General features: G+C 40.2%; 1 protein-coding gene across 1 annotated transcript; it reads right to left on the reverse strand.

Moving 5' to 3' along the window:
• Positions 1-5,359: 5,359 nt before the first annotated feature.
• On the reverse strand, positions 5,360-17,169 carry LOC121857462. Its single transcript, XM_042353514.1, has 3 exons — positions 17,102-17,169; positions 9,077-9,160; positions 5,360-5,857 (listed from the first exon to the last, which is right to left on the reverse strand). The coding sequence occupies exons 1-3, from the start codon at positions 17,146-17,148 to the stop codon at positions 5,602-5,604; spliced, it is 387 nt and encodes a 128-aa protein (XP_042209448.1). The 5' UTR covers positions 17,149-17,169; the 3' UTR covers positions 5,360-5,601.
• Between the last annotated feature and the right edge of the window lie 3,514 nt (positions 17,170-20,683).

The raw sequence follows: 20,683 nt of genomic DNA on the forward strand, positions 1-20,683 counted from the left end.
AATACTAACTCCACAACATATGAACATTTATCCAAGTCCACAAACAATGAAAATTTTTACAAGTCCACACACGATACAAAATTATTCCCGGTCCACGGACGTAATACATTAATACGGAGCCACAGACGATAAAACATTTTCTATATCCACAAAATATTCAAAGTCCACAAACAGAAAAAACATACCAACTACACATACACAAAGGCTAAAATAATACTAACTCCACAAACATCATAAATTATTCCAAGTCCACATACATTAACAATTATTACAAGTCCACAGAGGATACAAATTATTCTAAGTCCACACAACATGACAAAAATACTCAGTCTACATTGACAATTATTCAAAGTCCACAAACAATAAAATAATAACAAGTCCACATACATATTAATTATTCAAAGTCCACACAGGATAAATTAATACTAAGTCCACAAAGGATATTCAAAGTCCACAATCATTATACATTATTCAAAGTCCACATAAATTGAACATTATTCCAAGTACACAAACAATAAATTATTCAAACTCCACAAAATATTCAAAGTCCACACAACATAACAAAATATTCAAATATCCACAAACATCATTAATTATTCAGTCCACATAAATTGAACATTATTCCAAGTACACAAACAATAAATTATTCAAAGTCCACAAAATATTCAAAGTCCACAGAAATTGATCATTATTCCAAGTACACAAACAATAAATTATTCAAAGTCCACAAAATATTCAAAGTCACTAGGTGTGAATATTCCATCCCACAAACAATGGAACATTTCAAGGATAACAAATTATTCAATTCACACAAAATATATTCTTCGAAGACCTGAAACATCAAAAAAATATAATAAGTCCACAATGCGATGAAAAATATTCAGGATCTACATTAAAGTTCTATTCCTGGTCCTAAACAACAAGCCACACCAAGTCACTGTTTCAAAAATGACTACAGTTACGGACGTAATACATTAATACGGAGCCACAGACGATAAAACATTTTCTATATCCACAAAATATTCAAACTCCACAAACGATAAAATAATAACAAGTCCACAAACATACCAAGTACACATACACAAAGGCTAAAATAATACTAAGTCCACAAACATCATAAATTATTCAAAGTCCACATACATTAAAAATTATTACAAGTCCACAGAGGATACAAATTATTCTAAGTCCACACAACATGACAAAAATACTCAGTCTACATTGAAAATTATTCAAAGTCCACAAACGATAAAATAATAACAAGTCCACATACATATTAATTATTCAAAAGTTACACAGGATGGAAGATTAATACTAAATACAAAAAGAGATAAACATATTCCAAAGTCCTGTCATTTATACATATTCAAGGATCACACTCAATGAACGACATTCCCCAAGTGCACAAACAATAAATTATTAAACTCTGTCTTCCAAAGGGTCCACACAACAACAAAATATTCAAATATCCACCCAAACATGTTAATTATTCAGTCCACATAAATTGAGCATTATTCCCAGTACACAAACCAAAATATTCAAAGTCCACACAAATTGACAATTATTCAAAATACACAAACAATGAGACATTTTCAAAGGATAACAAATATTCCAATTCCACACAAGATACAAAATTATTCAAAGTCCACACGGGATAAAAAATTAGTCCGATTCCACCGGCGTAATACGTTATTCCGAGTTCGCGTGCGTCGATAATTATTGCCGGTCCTCGGACCCGACGCGTAAATTTCCCGTTCCACAAAAGGCAAAACAAATTCAAAGTCGACAAACATTATCAATTATTCAAAGTCCACAAAGGTTAACAATTTCAAGTCCACAAACAACTACAGGTTGTAACTCTCTAGTCCGGCATTCTGTGCTCCGCAAACTCCCGTGGTCCGGAACAATTTTACTTTCTCCAACAGGTACATAGGCAGTTTTTTTTTTTTTTCTTGGAAATTATCATTATTATAGCAGGAGTATTAAATTTTGGCCCATCACGCTCAAACGTGGGTCAGTGACTTATGCCCAGGTGGGCTAATCCCCTAAAAAACAAAAAACCCAGCAAATTAAGGTTTGTTTACATCCAGCACTTCAGCTGCTCTCTCTCTCTTTGTCTATAGAGTACAACATTTAACCCTTCAGCAATAAATAAGTGTTGCTTTCATATTCTTATGTAGAATAATGACGATATCTTTTCACATGTGCGCACTTACGTATGCGCACTCACTTTTTTTATGGTTAACTACTTATATTGTTCCATTTTTTAACATTACACGTACTTCAAACGAGCATATTAATTTTTTTACATTAATTTTACTGCAGCTAAAATCAGGGTCTTATTTTCTTCAGTTTTATATGTACAACCAATCGGTCACTGGTTTTCTGAGCTTTAACGTAAACGATGCCGGCAGCCGTCTCGTCTCGTCTCCTCTGATATTCCACGTATTATTAATAAATTCTATTGTTAATTTTGCACACACAAACATTAATTCAATAAAAACAAATTCACAAACATCAATTAAAATATATATGAACAATAAATAAGTGTTGCTTTCGTATTCTTACGTAAAGTAATGACGATATCTTTTCGCATGCCCACTTACACGCGCGATCTCTTTTTTTCTTTACCGTTATCGTTAGCTACTTCTATTGTTCCATTTATTAACATTACTTAAAACAACCATAGTCATTTTACTACAGCTACAGCCAAGGTCTTATTTTCTTCTCTTTTATATGTAGAACCAGTCAGTCACCGATTTTGTAATCGACGAAAACAATGCCGTGTGTTTTAATATTCTACGTATTATTAATGAATTGTATTGCTCATTTTGCACACAAACAGTAATTCAATAAAAAAGACATTCACTAATAAACAATAATGAATCTTTTCTACACGAGAGAAATGACGCTCTTTACGCGATTGTGCCAGTCGTCTGCACGTTGGCGGGCCGTTCGAACCCGTCGAAATTCCACTTTCCGCCGTCAAAATTTCTATTTATTTATTTTTGGGTGTGTTCCAATAAAATACGTTAAGAATTAAAAACTCTCCAAATTTGACGAGCTACTATACGACATTTAACCCTTCAATATGTCTTCAAAGAGGCCGTGATGCAGAGAAAGTGGTGCTAGTGCTTCCAAGCATAAGCACAAGTCACTATCTATCCAGGAAAAGGGTCAATTTCCATGGTCCGGCACCGGTCCGGTCCCGAGGTTGCCCGACTAGAGGTACGACATTTCGGTCCACAAACATGAAAAATATACAAAATATCTCACTTATTCAAAGTCCACATACATGCAACACATTTTCCAAATCCACAAACCAAAATAATTTCAAACTGCACAAATGACTATACTATAATCAAACAACAACAACAAGTCAAAACATTTTTCAAACTACAAATAACTTCAATCAATTACAAACAAACATATACAAGTCTACAAATATTCAAAGTCTACACGTAACTCGACTGCAATAAAACGGACGTGACGAATTGCACGTCAAACTGTATTGCGAGTCCGCGCTTAACTTCCGTCGATTCGAAGACGACCGATCCGCGGACGATTGACTTTCGTCGACGACGCCACATTTTTTACGACTCCGCGAACGGATCTATTACGACAAAAAATAACTCCGCGACTCCCGCAATTTATTGCGGCCGTTCCGGTCGATTCCGACGACGCCAAACTCCCGACAAAATATTCCCGGTGCGCAATTGACACCCTTCAAATTAAAACCAATAACTATTCCACAATAAACAATTTCACAAGTCCACAACATTAACTTACACTCTTCGACTATTTCCCGATATATAACTGCCCAAACCCGACGCGACCGCATATTCAAACTACAGACGGTACGTGCATTCTCGTCCTCGATGACAGTTACTTTCCAAATCTAAATAGAACTCCTCCTCTTCTTAACAACAAAATTTAGTCAAATATCAATACAATATATCTAATTCACACTCACAACATATTTATAACAACACAAATAAATACAACCCAACATACACACAGCAGCAGTAATACAACCACAAATTCAATCGCTAACAACAAACATATACAGGAACACAAAAACAACCAACAAATGGGAGTAACAACAGGATCAAGAGCAATGGGAGGGTGAGAAACAACAAGGGAATCACAATCAAACAGAGGAGGAGAAGGAACAGACGCAGAACAAGCCAAAGAATAAACGAGGAAGACATATGGCGAAGAGGAGGAGTAAAAGAAGGAAACAGGAAGAAGAAGAGGACGGACAGAAGCAGGTAGGGGGGAGAAAAACGAAGGGAGTTGCAATGAAACGGAGGGAAAAGAAGCCACACGTCAAAAAAGGAGGAGGAGGACGGGGAGGCAGAGGGAAAAGACAAAAAAGGGAGGGCTTACAAATTAAACATTGTGCTCGTATTCCTTCCCCTACTCGTCCAACAAATTTTATTATTATACAAACGCCTTCACAATAAACACCTTAACACGAGTGGAGTAACACGGAGTACAGGTGAACGAGTATAAATTCATGCCAAATATATGAAACTACTATTAACCAAAAATATATTACTGCTGCATCACGTATTTCCTTACCGGTAGATGTCGCGGTCTCAAAATAGGTACCCGCGCGCATTCCACGACCGCCCACTCTCAAACGCACTGCCACAATTACGTAAAACTAATACACCTATCGAACCTTCCCGCCATTTCAAACACACGACTCTTAGCTAACTCTACTTCCAAATCATTCTTTACACATCTCGCGGGTATACTTCCGTAACTACTGCCGTACTTCCCCGCGGTACCTCGGAGACTTTCGTTTGTGCACCGCCTCGTCTCCGTCCGAATTCCTGTCCGTTCTCCGTCGGTCCTCTTTCCCGTCCCGTAAACGGACCCCGATCGACCGTCGTCCGTATCCGCACGCGCCCGCACCCGCCGCTTTACGTACGACCCTTTCCTAAACCGCCATTTACTTAATTCGTCGTCGTCCGTCCCGCATCGAAAGGTTATTGCGATCGTCGCTTCCGCCGATTTCCCCGCAATTCCTCTACCGCGCGACTTCTTTAAAATCCCCGTCGCATCCGTTTCTCACAATTATGCCGACTCGGCACTAACGAGTCAATTCCTTTAATACCCTACAAAATATATCATTCCTTGTCCCCCCCACCACCATCCTTATCACCTTTTACTTTATATCTTCACTAATATATAACTACTCTCTCTGTCCTAAAAAACCCACCAAATAGTCATCATTTCTCCATTCTTATCGGTTACCACAACAACACCATCTATGTCGGTCCGATCTCCCCCGTTCTTTTACTTTCAAAAGGCGCACTTCCCCGCCGCCGCCACCGCGTTCTCTCGTATTTATGCTGCCGTTATTTACGGATGCGTCCCGCCACAAATGACGTGCGCGCCGCATTCCGTGACGTTCTACGATCGTAATCATCTCCCCAAATTAGTGCAAACACCTAGTGATCACAGGCAACATCTTCAATAAATTCATTCTCGACATGTATCGACTTCCTCCGTCTTCGCAGAGTCGGTCTCTAAAAACAATACTACAAACATTATAACAATCGTTACAAACAACACGTACATTCATTTTACACGTTAAATCGTCTTTAAAACAATCACGCCGGCCCGACATTGATGCGTGTCTCCTTCTGCGTTGACGAGTGTCTTCCCGCACTCGGGAGTGTGGCGTTCTTCCCGTGTTCCGGAGCATCTTCCTCGCGCGTCGACCGGTGTCTTCGTCCGCAGTCGACGAGCGTCTTCGTCCTCGGTTCCCGAATGTCTTCGTCCGGACCGCTCTCGTGCGCCGACTGTACGAGCCGTCTCCGACTCGTATCGGCGCGCTCCTCCGCAACTGAAACGGACAAATTACTGTCAAAATATATCGACAATTATCTACTATTACAAATTATACTAATTCCCAAACAAACTTCATCTAAGTTCATTCTTTCTACAGTATACCTATACACAAACATATCTACACACTATTGCCAACTAAAACACACAGGCATACTCGACTACCCCACAATTACGTCCCGCACAAATTACTCCTCCCGCTCGTGCCGTACGCGGGCGCCGACGTCGCGCTCTGCCGTATCTCCGTAAATACCCGCGACCCCGTCGCCTAATACAAAATCAAACTCGACGCTCCTCCACCCGTCGGTACGGTGTGCACGTCGCCACCTCCCATACTTAACGATTATCAAAAAACATACAATATACCTATACATAACATAATATTAATTGTACATATTCGTACCATTCCCAAGAACTCGAGAAATCTATAAGACGATTGGGAAAGTCCACTCGATCCGGACCGGTGTACTTTACGACCGAATGTACGTCGTGCTCTCGAGGTCGTACCATTTACGTCTGTGAACGTCCGGCGAACGTAACTTCCGCAGATGTCGCGTAAAAATACGCGACGACGGAGATCCGGTACGAGGATAAACGTGTTGGCGGTGAACCAAAAACTATACGGCGAGTTCTGCTATAACGCGTGTTTTGACGACGCGATTTATGAATTGAGGAACGATATTTGTAAAACGCGAACTCGTTTGCTCCGACGCGATTCCACTCGAACGATTGTTATGGCTTCGGTTCACGTTCGACATCGCGTGTTCAATTGAGTTGTGTGTTTTGTTTGTGAACAATTGCAGAAATAATGTATGTAATATTTATGTATACAGTATACCTATATATTATAAGTCAATTGTAAAATTTTAAATAAAAGAGACAATCAAATTACATAGCGTTTTACACCGGCGCTCTCTTTACATCACACAGTGTTTACGGTTCACGTTCGACATCGCATATTCAATTGATTTATGTGTTTTGTTTGTGAAGAATTGCAGAAATAATTTATGTAATATTTATGTATACAGTAAACCACTCACAAGGTCCTACAGTGACAACAAAGGGAAAGTGACCTCGACTGTGACCGTCTGTGCCTATTTTTAGCCGTCCTTGTGGTCGGTAATGCATATCGGTATATTTACTGATCATAATACTTATCTCCTATAAATAATTCATTTGAAATTTATTTTTGGGCAAAGAATATTCGGTAAATGACTGCGTTAATTCTTGAAACTACCTACATTGGTAAATTTAGGACATAAATGATGAACGGAAGTCACGTCACGGATTCGGAGTTTGGTCCTTAACGATCGCCATAAATGTACATTACCGGGTATAATGGTAGCCTCCCTTTTTCCAGAAAAAAGTATATAAATTAAAGAAAATACTTGCAGCATATTTAATATATTACAGTATATTATAAATAAATAAATCAACAAATAAATTCAAATTCCCTTATCATCCTGCGTTATAAACAGAAATACTCGAGTCCCCGAGCGAGTACACAAAAAGAAAACGGACGACCGACACATCCTCGAGTGGATAGAGAACGGACATCTCTACTGGGGGACTCGAACGTTTCTCGTGTTTTGTGGGCGCTGTAGCATAATATGAATATGTAAATTGTAAAAATTTAAATAAAAGAGAAAAACAAAATAAGTAGCGTTTAAAGTGTACTTTACATTGTGGCTTGGCGCAGGGTTATGCAGTGTTTACAGTTCACGTTCGACATCGCAAGTTCAATTGATTTATGTGTTTTGTTTGTGAAGAATTGCACAAATAATTTATGTAATATTTATGTATACAGTATACCTCTACAGTATATGTAAAATTTTAAATAAGAGAAAAACAAAATACATAGCGTTTTAGACCCGCGCGCTCTGTTTACTCCACACTTTGTTTGAAACACGTGTGAAATTTTTAAGTGTCCTCGGTGATTACTGTTTCTCCAATTTTGTGACTATGGAAAAGAAGAATATCTCTGGGAAGCACTCTGGTGATCATAAAAGAAAGGCTATAACACTCGAAGAAAAGCTTGATGTTTCATGACTCCTCAACATCAATCTTCTCCCCCATCAAGTTATATTCAGATTTTTTCAAGGTCAAGTGTAACATTTACTGTATGATTTCAATATTAGATATGAATGTAACATTTATTTAGACTGTACTACGAAATTTTTGTCGATTTGGAGTAATCTGCACCTAACCCTATTTTCTCCATAAGCCCTGTCATTTCTATTACACGATGTTTTACAAGAACACAACTATCGCATTATAGCAGAACTACCTGTACTCGAAAGGAAACGTCTCGTATGCATCCGCGTAAACTCGATACGCCTCGTCTCCTCGGGACGTGTACGGCGATGAGGATAATCTTACGTCTGCGTTCAAATGGTGCAATGTGTCTGAGGAGGATCCCTAATTACACTTTTAAGGGAAGTGGATATACCCACGCCACGAACTTTCGGCTTCTGTTCCGAGGGATCGTCCCGTGTACCCGCCTCCGGCGTGCCGCGTTCCTATTATGACCCGCAATGTGCATACAATAACGCCTACTTGCAATACAGTATAAAACATAGGACATAAATACATATACCTCATCCTCCATTACAAGCTACTACATTCTTAACCCTTACACCCAGGTGACGTCCATCTGGTCTCCCCTTTGTGGAGGAGGGGGTGGGGAGAATTCATCTTGTTTCTCGATTTATCCCAATAGGAAGGGAGGGGGAAGTGCCAGCAGCACCCTAACCCTTGGCTTAAACTCCCATTTTTTAATAATACTTTTCATATTGTATCCAACACTTTTAGACCAGATATGACACCTTCAATTCTATATCTCTATGCTAAATTAAGTACTCTCATTATAACACTTGTAATGTCCGTCCCTCTACGCATTTTCGATGGCACCCGAGTCTCGTCGTCGGTCGCATTTTCATTTCTCCCTCGTTATCTTTACGTTCTACTACTCTTTTACTCGTAAATTCCCGTCTTATTTCCTCTCGGTAACCGGTCAAAACTTCCTTCGATATTTCGTCGACGACGCGCCGCTTAATAAATTCTCGTCTCCCTTAAAAACCTTCCACTTACTCTACGCAATTCCTACGGAGACGCCGAGGCACGCCACATACGCATTCCTATTCTTCAGAGAACCATTAAGTAAATACCGTACACTGCGATATAAACATTACAATACGGCGTCGTCCGACATTCTCACCCGCGGTTCGAGCGGCGTCCTCGGCCGGGGTCCGTCGAGTCGCCGGTCCGCACAAAAATGACGTTTCTGACTCCCGTCGGGTGACTGCAAATGAAAAATTAAAGTTAAAAAATATACATAGTCAATTAGGCATGCAAATTATACATGAACCCTTGACACCTAACCCAAATATCTGAGTACATTCTCTAAAGACCTGGATACATTTGCCAAACATACACTTTCCATTGGAAAATCTTACATACTTAGGCAGCCACCAAACGGGGAGATACCACCTCCGCAGACAATATTGGAAGCGTAATGTGTCGTCCGTGGTAGATCTTCCTGCTACGTGGCATCCCTAAAATTGTGACCGAGTCCCGGGTCGCTCGTCTGACTCTCTGTCTCGATTGTTTCTCTTACTATTGACAACACAACATAAATATATTGTTCCTCACTTTTGATTTTTTTTTCCATTTTGTATTTCTTTAAGGTTCTTCAGTATTATTGTTACATATAAACTAGGTTACCCCATATTTATGTCAATATGTTTTATTTTACTTGTGGAATAAAGCGCCACTTTGAATGCGCACGTGTGTTTTGGTTTCGTTTTTACGGACGGTCCCGAAAATATACCGGAGAGAGCGTCGTCGTTTGTGTCGTCGTCTGAGCCTCTCGCATCATATTTCGTTGATATCCACCAAAAATGAACACTGTAACTTCAACAATTATTATTATTATTACATTTTCGCCCCGATGTGGGTCGGTGACCCGTGCCCGGGTGGGCTAATTCCCATAAAAAAAATACGTATTATTTATTTACTTTGCACTTTTATACGTACGAGTGTCGACGAAATTAATCTGCCGTTATTTACGCGATCTCATTTCTTGCGCACTTTCGACGGTTCGACGCGTGCCCTCGTTCTACTCCGGATGCACGTCAAATACCCGACGACGACGACGACGACCCCTCCGGGAACGTCGTAGCGTCGACCTCCGGCGCGCCCCGCGACGAGAAGACCGCTCCGGAATTTCGACGAGACGTCACGTCGAACGGCGTTCCGGACTATACCCTCGACGATGACTGCGAGTGGCCTCGGACCAAACCCCACGCCTCCCGAGACACGGTCGAGTGAGGCTTCGGTCTCCGTGCTCGCCGATCGCCGCAATATAATACCAATTAAAACACTGCACTGTATGGCAAGTCTACCCTACAATGAATCCCCAAATCTGCTGTACCAAACATTCACTTGCCTAAAACGGTTAGCACAGACACATCCACCCAGGCAAAAGAGGGGACTTCAATCGACTACTCTTGTTACGGCGGAGGAGCCGCGCGCTCGGTCCGTGGGCGTCAAACCCGAGCGTTCCTTTAATCGCGGGCTGTGGTTCCGCCGGAAGATGCCGTTCCTTAGTTTCTGCAACGTGAAAGCCCGTCCTCCCAATTTCTCGCACGGCAACCGCCGGACGCGACCGCCTGCCGATGCCCTCTGGGTCCCACGCCACCCAAACAAACCCACCTAACTTTAGTAAATGGAAACGTACGTGCCCGAGAGTGGCGTACGAGTATTCTACGCGTGTCGCCGCATTATTCTCCCGCCGAATGCATTCGCCGCTGCGCATTTCGATGCGTTTTCCATTGAAGGACTAGGGTGTGGTTAGCAAATTATTTGTTCCTCTAATTGACATATATACAACTTATAAACCCTTCTTCACACTCACAATTTATAATTATAGTCACATATTTTATAGCAAACTCCAATAAACTTATCTAATATTTATCCCATTAATATCAACACTAATAACTGGTCACTTCGACTAAGTGTGTGTAGTGTAATTGTAATCACACAAAATGGTACATTATTAATAAGGTGACCATCATATACTATAAAACTTATTAAATAAAACACAAAAAAGGAACGACAGGTGGTAGGAGAGAAAGGTGGTATGTGGAGGGAAGGGATAGAGGGGTGGAAGGGAAGGATAATAGATAAGGAAAGGAAGAATGGTACGTGAAGAAAGGGAGGGGGGACAGATGGTGGGATAGAGGGGTGGAAGGGAAAGATAATAGATGAGGAAAGGAAGAGTGGTAAGTGGAGGGAGGGATACATTTAGCTGGAGGTAGAGGGAACAAGGGGTGCTATGTGGATGAAGGGGTGGTATAGTCGTCAAACTATCCGTTAATCTTTAACGTCGTGTACTCGGAGCTTCCGTCTTCTCGAGTGCCGGAGCGGGTCGCCGCAGTTGTTTTGGGGGTCGACCGCCGGGCAAGTTTTAGCATTCTTACTTAATGAAATACTGTACATTACAAATACACGTATAATATGACCTTAAGCTAAAATAACCGTTGACTGAGCTTTAGTTATCCTTAAAATAGCATCCATAAAAATAGAAAAACACGTAGGTTATTCTCGACGATCGTCTCGCGTCGGAGAGCGGCACTCGCCGACCCGTCTCCGGAGCGACGATCTACGGTCGTTCTTCGTGCCGAATCTGATCGTGGCGGAGTCTATTGCTAGAAAATGCAATATACTGCACGCGAGACTACGTAAACGAGTACTTCTCGCAAACGACGACGGACCGTACGACTGCGCAATACGGGCCGAATCTCGAGCGGGCCCGCAGCCGCGGACGGACCGCCCTCGGCGTGCCCGTCGACGGACACGCGCGCGACAAAAATCGCCACGACTATTTACTAAACGAAGAAACGGCACGTCGACGACCCGACGGCATTGTCGAATATTACGTCGTCGACGCGTTTACGTAAAATTGTTACCGGTCCCGCGTACGCGTCGGTGACGCGAGGCGCATTCCTAGAGAGCTAATAGCTTTAAACCAAATTTGGACTCAATTAAAGTGGTTTCAATGGAACAATTTACTTTGGTACTCGAGACTAACACAAAATACTAAAAAGACCCAATATACCCAAATGCACCTCGGCCCATCTCCTACAAAACATCGTTTTTGTAGTATCGCGTTAAAACGGACGCTCGTAAATCGACGCGGCTAAAATTACGAGACGCGAAATGGCCCGTTTACTCGTGATCGGATTCGCGGCAAGATGGGGAGGAGGGTTATCGGTTTGACAGTTGATGCCAAGGTCTAGAGCTTATTTATTTATCTGTCCTTAACAGTGACTTTCAGGTTTTCTCTTATGAAATATCACTAAACTGACTTGGAAGAATATAATTAACATTGCTGGAATTCTTATAAAATTGTGATTACTTTGAATATAAACATGCTATAGTTCACATACAAATTTTAGTTGTAACTAATTTTATTACAAAGGGCTACAAATTTTTATCTCTTGTGCAAAATATACAACGTTTATGTTAAAATTATTAGCCGTCTTGTAACGATTTTAGCAATGCAAATTAAATTCTAACTTTTGTCTGTGATATTACTTAAGATAACAGTCCTACTAAGCTTCTCTCATTTTAAAATGCCAGTGAAATGACCTGGTACAATATAATTAACATTGCTGGCATTCTTGTAACATACTGATTAATTTGAATATAAACATGCTGTAATTTGCACCGGACATAACAATTTTTGTACCGTAATCAAATTAGTACAACAATGCTCCGGCTTTGCACCGAGGTCGTTTATTTCTTTCACGTTTCTTTTATTGTGGTGTCTGCATGTAAATGGATGAAAATAAATGAAGAAATTGATATAAATCTACCCAAAAATACAGTTGAAAAACTTTATATTATAAAATGTACTACAATTTTTATATCTTCAACAAAATACAGTATATATAATGTTTATATTCAAATTATTGGCTGTCTTGCAAGGATTCCAGCTATGCAAATTGTAATCCCCTAACTTTAGTCTGAGATATTATATAAAATAAACACCTTAAAGCATAAAGTTATCACCAATGTTTTGTCTGGGAACACAAGGAGGGAGGTAGCCAGCGAGCAGGGGGGGGAAGTGAGGTGACAATGTCTTTATTTATTTGAGATAAGATTTGACAGTTGGCGCTGAAGGCCCGAGTGTTTATTTATCATTACTTAAGAGTGACTAAGCTCTTCTCATAATTTGCCACCCAAACGACCTGGGTGAATATAACTTGTAAGATAGTATTTGAATATCTGTGTAAACAATCTATATTTGCCATAGACATAACAATTTAAGTACCGTAATCGTTTAGTACACGTACAGTAAGGGTTTGCACTCGGGTCCATTGTTAACCGAGGGACCGCTGTAATTGCAGTATACTTATACTGTACAATATTGACTAAATTCACTAGATAACGTACATCACTAATGGTCGGTAAAACTTGTCAAGTCTCTCGGTATGAGTGGCACGTGTTAGTGCTCGAGTCTCCCGTCGTGGAAGTCCGTTTTCTCTCCCTTCGGGATGCCCGAGTCCATTTTCTCTTAATCTTAGAGTGCAGTGCACCAGAGACTTCGTTATTCCTCAGTAATGACACAGAATTTCAAATTGCAACTAGGGTTGCAATTGTTGAGGCAACTAGATATGTCCGATTACAGCAAATGTGTTATTGTCAATTTGTAGGTGAAAGATTTTATCCTCAATAGATGTAGGTTAACATTACACCTGGAGGAAAATGCTTACTAAAGCCTAAGGAATGATATTCCTTTAACACATAACATCTAGCCAGTACGGGAAGGATCGTCGTGTCTCCATCAGGGGGGTCTTGGAGTGGTGGTCCAGCAGGCATCACGGAAGTGTTTTTTCGAGGGGGGGCACGGACGTACGGTCGGCCTTTCACATACGCGGGTTTAGCATTCACGGATTCGCAAATACGCGGATTGCCCCGCCAGAGGAATATTCTGTACATTGAAGTAATTGAAGTACAGTCGGCCCTTAACATTCGCGGGGGTTAGGTAACAGAGATACCCGTGAATGTTAAAAATCCGTGTACTATTGCTACCCCCCCCAAAAAAAAATCCCTGGCCCCCCCATGTCCTTATTTACCGTATATACCTGTGTGTAGTTTGAGTTTTTAAGACAAAATTATTTGGCAAAAATTGGGGGTCGACCTCTTAACGGGTAATAGTTTCGTTAGGTTGAAAAATATTTACCAGTAACTACCAGAAAACAATGGAAACGATGCACCAACACACCACCAGCTGTGAGTGTCGGTACAGTTGCCAGGGCAGATCTCTTGCGAGCCCAAAGTAGCCAAATCCATGGTATGGTAGCACAGGACGATGTAAAACAAAGTATTCATTCATTAAAGTTAACTCGTAGATACTGGACATAAATTTTTGTTCATTACATTTCAAGCATCAATCTTTGTTAATTAAATTTGAAACAAGAAAAAACTACGATACTGGATTTTCATTAAAATATTACATCACAAGTATATTTTACCTTAACCGTGACTGAATGAATATATTCTCGGAAATAAATATGGAAATGTAATATTTTTGCTGGAATGACGTACATATTATGGTGGGAAGTGGGATAAAATCATGACGAAACACTTTCGCTTTCTTTCGTTGTTCAAAATATTTTACCGTAATCGCTTTTCGAATGGTTTTCAGTTAAAAAACTGTTGCATCACAAGTGAATTAGGATAGAATATTATTGTAATACAACAGTTTTTTAACTGAAAACCATTCGAAAAGCGATTACGGTAAAATATTTTGAACAACGAAAGAAAGCGAAAGTCTTTCCTCGTGATTTTATCCCACTTCCCACTATAATATGTACGTCATTCCAGCAAAAATATTACATTTCCATATTTATTTCCGAGAATATATTCATTCAGTCACAGTTAAGGTAAAATATACTTGTGATGTAATATTTTAATGAAAATCCAGTATCGTAGTTTTCTCTTGTTTCAGGGTGGCTTTAAGATGACTCAAGCTAATGATGAACAAGTATCGAGTATCTATAAGTGCTTTTAATGCGTAGATGCACGTTTTACATCGTCTGTGCTACCATGGTTGTACTTTGGCTGCTGGCTTCATTTCTGGCAGTGTGTGTTGGTGTCGTTCCATTTTCAACCCTATGGCTGTCCGTTGAAAGTCGACCTATGACCTGTTGGTCTTAAAACTCAAACTACAGGTATATACAAATGGGGAACCAGGGATTTACAGGGGGTGGCAATAGTACCGCAGTTCTTCGCGGTAGCGCAACTTCTTTGGCAATGTTAGAGCGACTTTATGCTCGGATGTTAACCGGCGCACGACTGTATGTGTTTTTGAAAGATGCAAATCCTCCGAGGATTCGCATCGCACGTAGCGCGAATTTGGATTGCGTGTCGTAAACGGACGCCGAGCCGGTCATTACCGGGATCGTACGTCAAATGAACCGAGGAATTATCGGAAAGACACAACGGGGAGAGAGGCGCTATTATTAGCCTTCGCGACGAGGGTACGCGCAACGCTCGAATAACTCGGCACAATGGGGCGAGCGAACCCTCGGGCATCGCGATGGGTTACCCGCCGCTAAACGACGGGCGACGCGCCGATTAAAATCTTATTTTGACGTTAAACCGACGCCATTTACGTATCGATAATATTTGGCAGATCCCATTTAGACCAATACAGTGGCCCCTCGGTTGCGAACTCAATCCGTTCCAGAAGGTGGATTCGTTAACGAAGCGTTCGTTAACGAAACCATTGTTTCAATGGGTTTTAGGTAGTGGTTCCAGCTCACCGAAAATTTCCTAAATTCAACAAAAATGGTAGAAAAGTTCACTTACTTTGAGGTGTGTATGTAGAAGGCTCCTGGATGATGATGATGATGATGGGATTTAGAATCGGGGTGGAGGAGAAGGAAGAAGAGAAGGCATTGGGGTGGAAGAGAAGTCACCCCATGGTGCCATTTCACCCATAAAATTTTAGCTCTCTGGTTTAATTCAAGATTATTTTCATTAAATCAACGCTGCACTGCATTATATATTGTCAATATATAAAATATATTTCAAAATGACCAATAATTTGCTTGGAAACACAGAAAAAAAGCGTTTAGTTGAAGAGTCTCAAGCAAGATGTTACTTCCAGTGAAAACAGAGAGAGACTGACGCCTGTTTGCTGTGTTAAGAGGCTGGATGCCGCGGATTAAACTAGTCACTTTACCTTCAATTTTGTTCAATAATTGTTAAAATGACTAAAAAATTGAATATTAAACTTTTAAAATTATTGAATAGTATAAACTTCTTGATATTTACAAAAATAGTAAGGAATTTAAGCCCTAGAACCGATTAATGTATTGGGGGACTGATACTAAAGCTGGTTGCCCGGTCAGTGCAAGCGAAAACATGTTGAGGTCGGTTCGTAAGAAGTTCGTTAAGCGAATTTTTTTTCGTTAACCGAATTGAAGATCCTTATGGAACGCAGTTCGTTAATCGAAATTCACGTTAACGAGGTGTTCGTTAAGCGGTCACTGTATATTGTATATTGCTGTACCTGTTCACTCTAATATCAACTACTATTTGCTCCGTCACTCCTCAAAAATCAGACGTGTCGTCGACGACTACATTGTGCATCTCGGTACGAATAAAACCGTCACTACGACGCGGTGGCGAAACGTATGCCCCGAGGTCCGTCTCGGTCTAGCTCGTGACGTTCCAAAACTCTTCCGTTTAATGTATATTCCGATATTTTTGTAATCCTCGGTTGGGGCCTCGCTTCTAACCGGCACGATACATACATTAATATAGCTCAATGAATTTCTTGTTATAGTAAAGCATATACCGTACGGTCGTATGTCACACGAGGACGACTCCCTCGCTACCCGCCGTCTACGGCTATTGCTCATATAGTGACCGGATGTACCTGTACCAACTTATGCTGATGCACTGGGGATCACAGCAAAGTATTTCATCTAGAGTTTCAAATTTTACCGCTAGAAAATTCAATCGATACTTTTTGGGGGACCGTACATAATTTGGGGGGAACTGTTTTCGTTGTAGAAAAGTATCTTGGCTTTTATAATGTGAGTCTATAGGAATAGTGATTCGATTTACCATAGGTTTTTATAAGACACAGTACTCTTTCAAACTGGGGAATGCCTGTAGAACTTTCCTAACATTCAAAGTACCACAACAATATTAAATACAATACCACAGACTACTTGAGGTCCAGTAAACTTTATGTCCAGCCAACTTCATTCTAGTTCACATCAGGTCCACTGTAGGCAGTGTTGGAGAAAGTGCCTGAAAATATTACTTAAGATAAAGTACTGCACTGTTGATATGTAAAAATTTAAACTATGTCCTGTAGTCTTCTTCAAAACTATGCAAATAAAAGTTTACTCAACTCAACTGATTCATATAAGTAGAAAAAAGTATTTAGAGTACCACAGCATTTATAGAGTATCATAATTAATAAACAATGACATTATGTTTTGAAAACGAAAGTTAAAGTTATTAATATACTGTACTGTACTTTAAAGAACCACGAAATAAACACACATTCAAAATTGGGTATGGGATGAAAAACGTGAATCTGGGCCATATTTTGGAAGTGTCGCGTACCGCCGACGCCAATGGGACGCGACCTTACGCACAAACATTTACATAAATGCCCACTTTTATAGGATTACTGTACAAGTGTACTGAAATACAAGTACAGGTTGTACCTCTCCGGTCCGGCAACCACGGGACCCGACCGGTGCCGGACGCCGGAAATTTCCCGACCGTGGAAATTCGCCCTCTTCCTGGACAGATAGTGACTTCTGTTTACACTTGGAAGCACTAGCACCACTTTCTCTGCTTCGTGGTCTCTTTGAAGACATATTGAAGGGTTAAATGTCGTACAGTACCTTCTCAAATTTCGCGAGTTTTTAATTCGACGTTTTCTATTTGAACGCACAAAAAAAGCCGACACATTTAAAACTTTTGACGGCGGAAACTCAAATTTCGACGGGTTTGAATGGCCCGCCGACGTTCGGACGACGTGCACGATCGTGTAAACGGCGTTATTTCTCTTATGTACGAAAGATTCGTTATTATTTATTACTGAAAGTCTTTTGGATTGAATTAATGTTAGTGTGTGCAAAATGAGCAATACAATTCATTAATAATACGCTCAATATTAAAACGCGAGGAAATGAGACGGCACCGTTTTCGTCGATTACAAAAAACGGTGACCGACTGGTTCTACGTATAAAACTGAAGAAAATAAGACCCCGGTTGTAGCTGTAGAAAAATTAATATGGTTCTTTTAAGTAATGTTAATACATGGAACAATAGAAGTAGCTAACGATAATGGTAAAGAAAAACAGAGATCGCGTATGCGAGTGCGCACGCGTGAAAACGTATCGTCATTACTTTACGTAAGAATGTGAAAGCAACACTTATTTACTGTTCATATATATTTTAATTAATGTTTCTGAATTTGTTTTTATTGAATTAATGTTTGTGTGTGCAAAATTAACAATACAATTTATTACTAATAAGTGTAATATTAAAACGCGCGACGAGACGAGACGGCTGCCGGCATTGTTTTTGTTAAAGCTTACAAAACCGGTGACAGATTGGTTCTACATATAAAACTGAAGAAAATAAGACCCTGATTGTAGCTGTAGTAAAATTAATGTAAAAAAATTAATATGCTTGTTTGAAGTAATGTTATTTAATGTTAATAAATGGAACAATATAAGTAGCTAACCATCAATGGTAAAAAAAAGTGAAACTGCGCGTAGGTAAGTGCGCACACGTGAAAACATGTCGTCGTTACTCTACTTAAGAATATGAAAGCAACACTTATTTACTGCTAGAATATATATTGAAGGGTTAAATGTTATGCTCTGTATAGACAAGCACAGAGAGAGAGCTGCCGGATGTAAACAAACCTTAATTTCCCCCGGCTTTGTCGTTGTTGTTTTTTTACGGGGATTAGCCCACCCGGGCATAGGTCACTGACCCACATTGGGGCCTGAGGGGCAAAAATTTAATACTCCTGTAAAAATAATAATAATAATAATAATAATCAAGATTAAAAAAAAAAAAAAGCTGCCTATCTACCTATTGGACAAACTAAAATCGTTCCGGATCACAGAATGCCGGACTAGAGAGGTACAACCTGTACTCTAATACACTCGGCTCGTACGCCCAGTGACACGACGTGAAGTGACGACGTCGGTATTACCTCCCAGCGGCGTTTCTCCGTTTGCCGTTAACGGCGTCGTGTGCGAGACGGGACGGGTCTGTACGGTCGAGTCTCGACTTGTCGTACCGAGATGTGTTGTTGGTCCTTGAAGCTTCCTGGAAATGTGACCAATAGCTATATAATACACAACACTGTAAAACTATTATATTATAGGCAGGGATTATTTGACCGGTACTCGGCACAATAACCGCCGCTTATTTGACAGAGATCTAAAATAAAACTAAATCCTTTTGTCAACAGAAATTATACAATTAAATAATACCATAATGTAATGACTTGTTTAATGCCCCCAACCATCCCGACTACAATCCTATACGATCCCCGCAGGTCCCGGTCAAATGGCCGACGGTTATTTGGCCCAGAATCGTGGTCAAATAACATCTTCGTACACTTATAATAAAGGCACTTGTTTGTTTAGTACCACGTGGAGAAACTGATTACTCAAATAGGTTAGGTTAGGTTGAAATAATCTTGTTCCAATGGTTTTTGATGTATTTTCAACTTTTATGACCTTCGGAAAATAGCTGCACGGCCAAAACGATAGTTTTACAAGTTTTTATTTGGATTTTTTCTAATAAATAAATATGATCTTAATTTCCTTACACTAACAAAAACAATGAATCTTCCAAAGTGAGTTAGACTTTCAACATGAAGGGTTAAAAAAACAACATTGAAAACCCTACCTAACCTAATCTAAACTCCCTAACTTCTTGCGATGGACCAACAAAAACCGAATCGGCATACCCGGTTTCGTACGCGTCCAATAGTGTTTACATTTCGTGGACGCGACCGACGTAGAACGAAACTGCGACGATCTCGACGGATTCTTATCGTGCTGCCGGGAGAGAGGCACAATTTTGCGGGATTTATTATTTAAATCTCTCTGCTGTGACCAATCAGAGGACAGTGCAAATTTATTATGATATTTACACAGGAGCAAAAACTTTTTTCTAGATATATTTAAGCCTCCTTCGTGACCTAAACGTTGAAGACGAGAACCGACTCACAGACAAAACATTAAAACACAAAAACAAAACATTAAAGAAATAACTTTTTCTGTTATCATTAGTTAAATACAGCTACTCCTCGACTTACGACCTACTCGACATACGACGGAGCGGCCATTTTTTTGGTCCGGTAAACACAGCTGTGAGCGCTAGCTCCCAAATTTGGGATGTTTTCGAGCTTATTACATTAACTGAAGGATATATAGACTTACCTACTTGTGTATAAGGACCCGAGGATAAGATAAGTATCGTCAAGCAACTTTAGTGTTGGGAACTTACTGTTTACCTTACAAAAATAACTGCTCGGGGTCCCATCACTCCTGGCTGGGTGTTGTGGGATGTCAACATTGCCCCACGGAAAGTGAATTTTCGCTTAAGAACTCTACATGGAAGAGTAAAGAAAAGATAGTATTGGACGAAATTCTTGAAGACCTTGAGTTGAGTAGTGATGAGTCTAATACGAGTGATGAAGCACAAGGGAAGTTCGAAAGTGAGAAAATACAGCTACAACAAGAGGTAGTGAATA

The sequence above is a fragment of the Homarus americanus genome, unplaced genomic scaffold, assembly GCF_018991925.1.
Source record: "Homarus americanus isolate GMGI-L3 unplaced genomic scaffold, GMGI_Hamer_2.0 scaffold43838, whole genome shotgun sequence".
NCBI lineage: Eukaryota > Metazoa > Arthropoda > Malacostraca > Decapoda > Nephropidae > Homarus > Homarus americanus.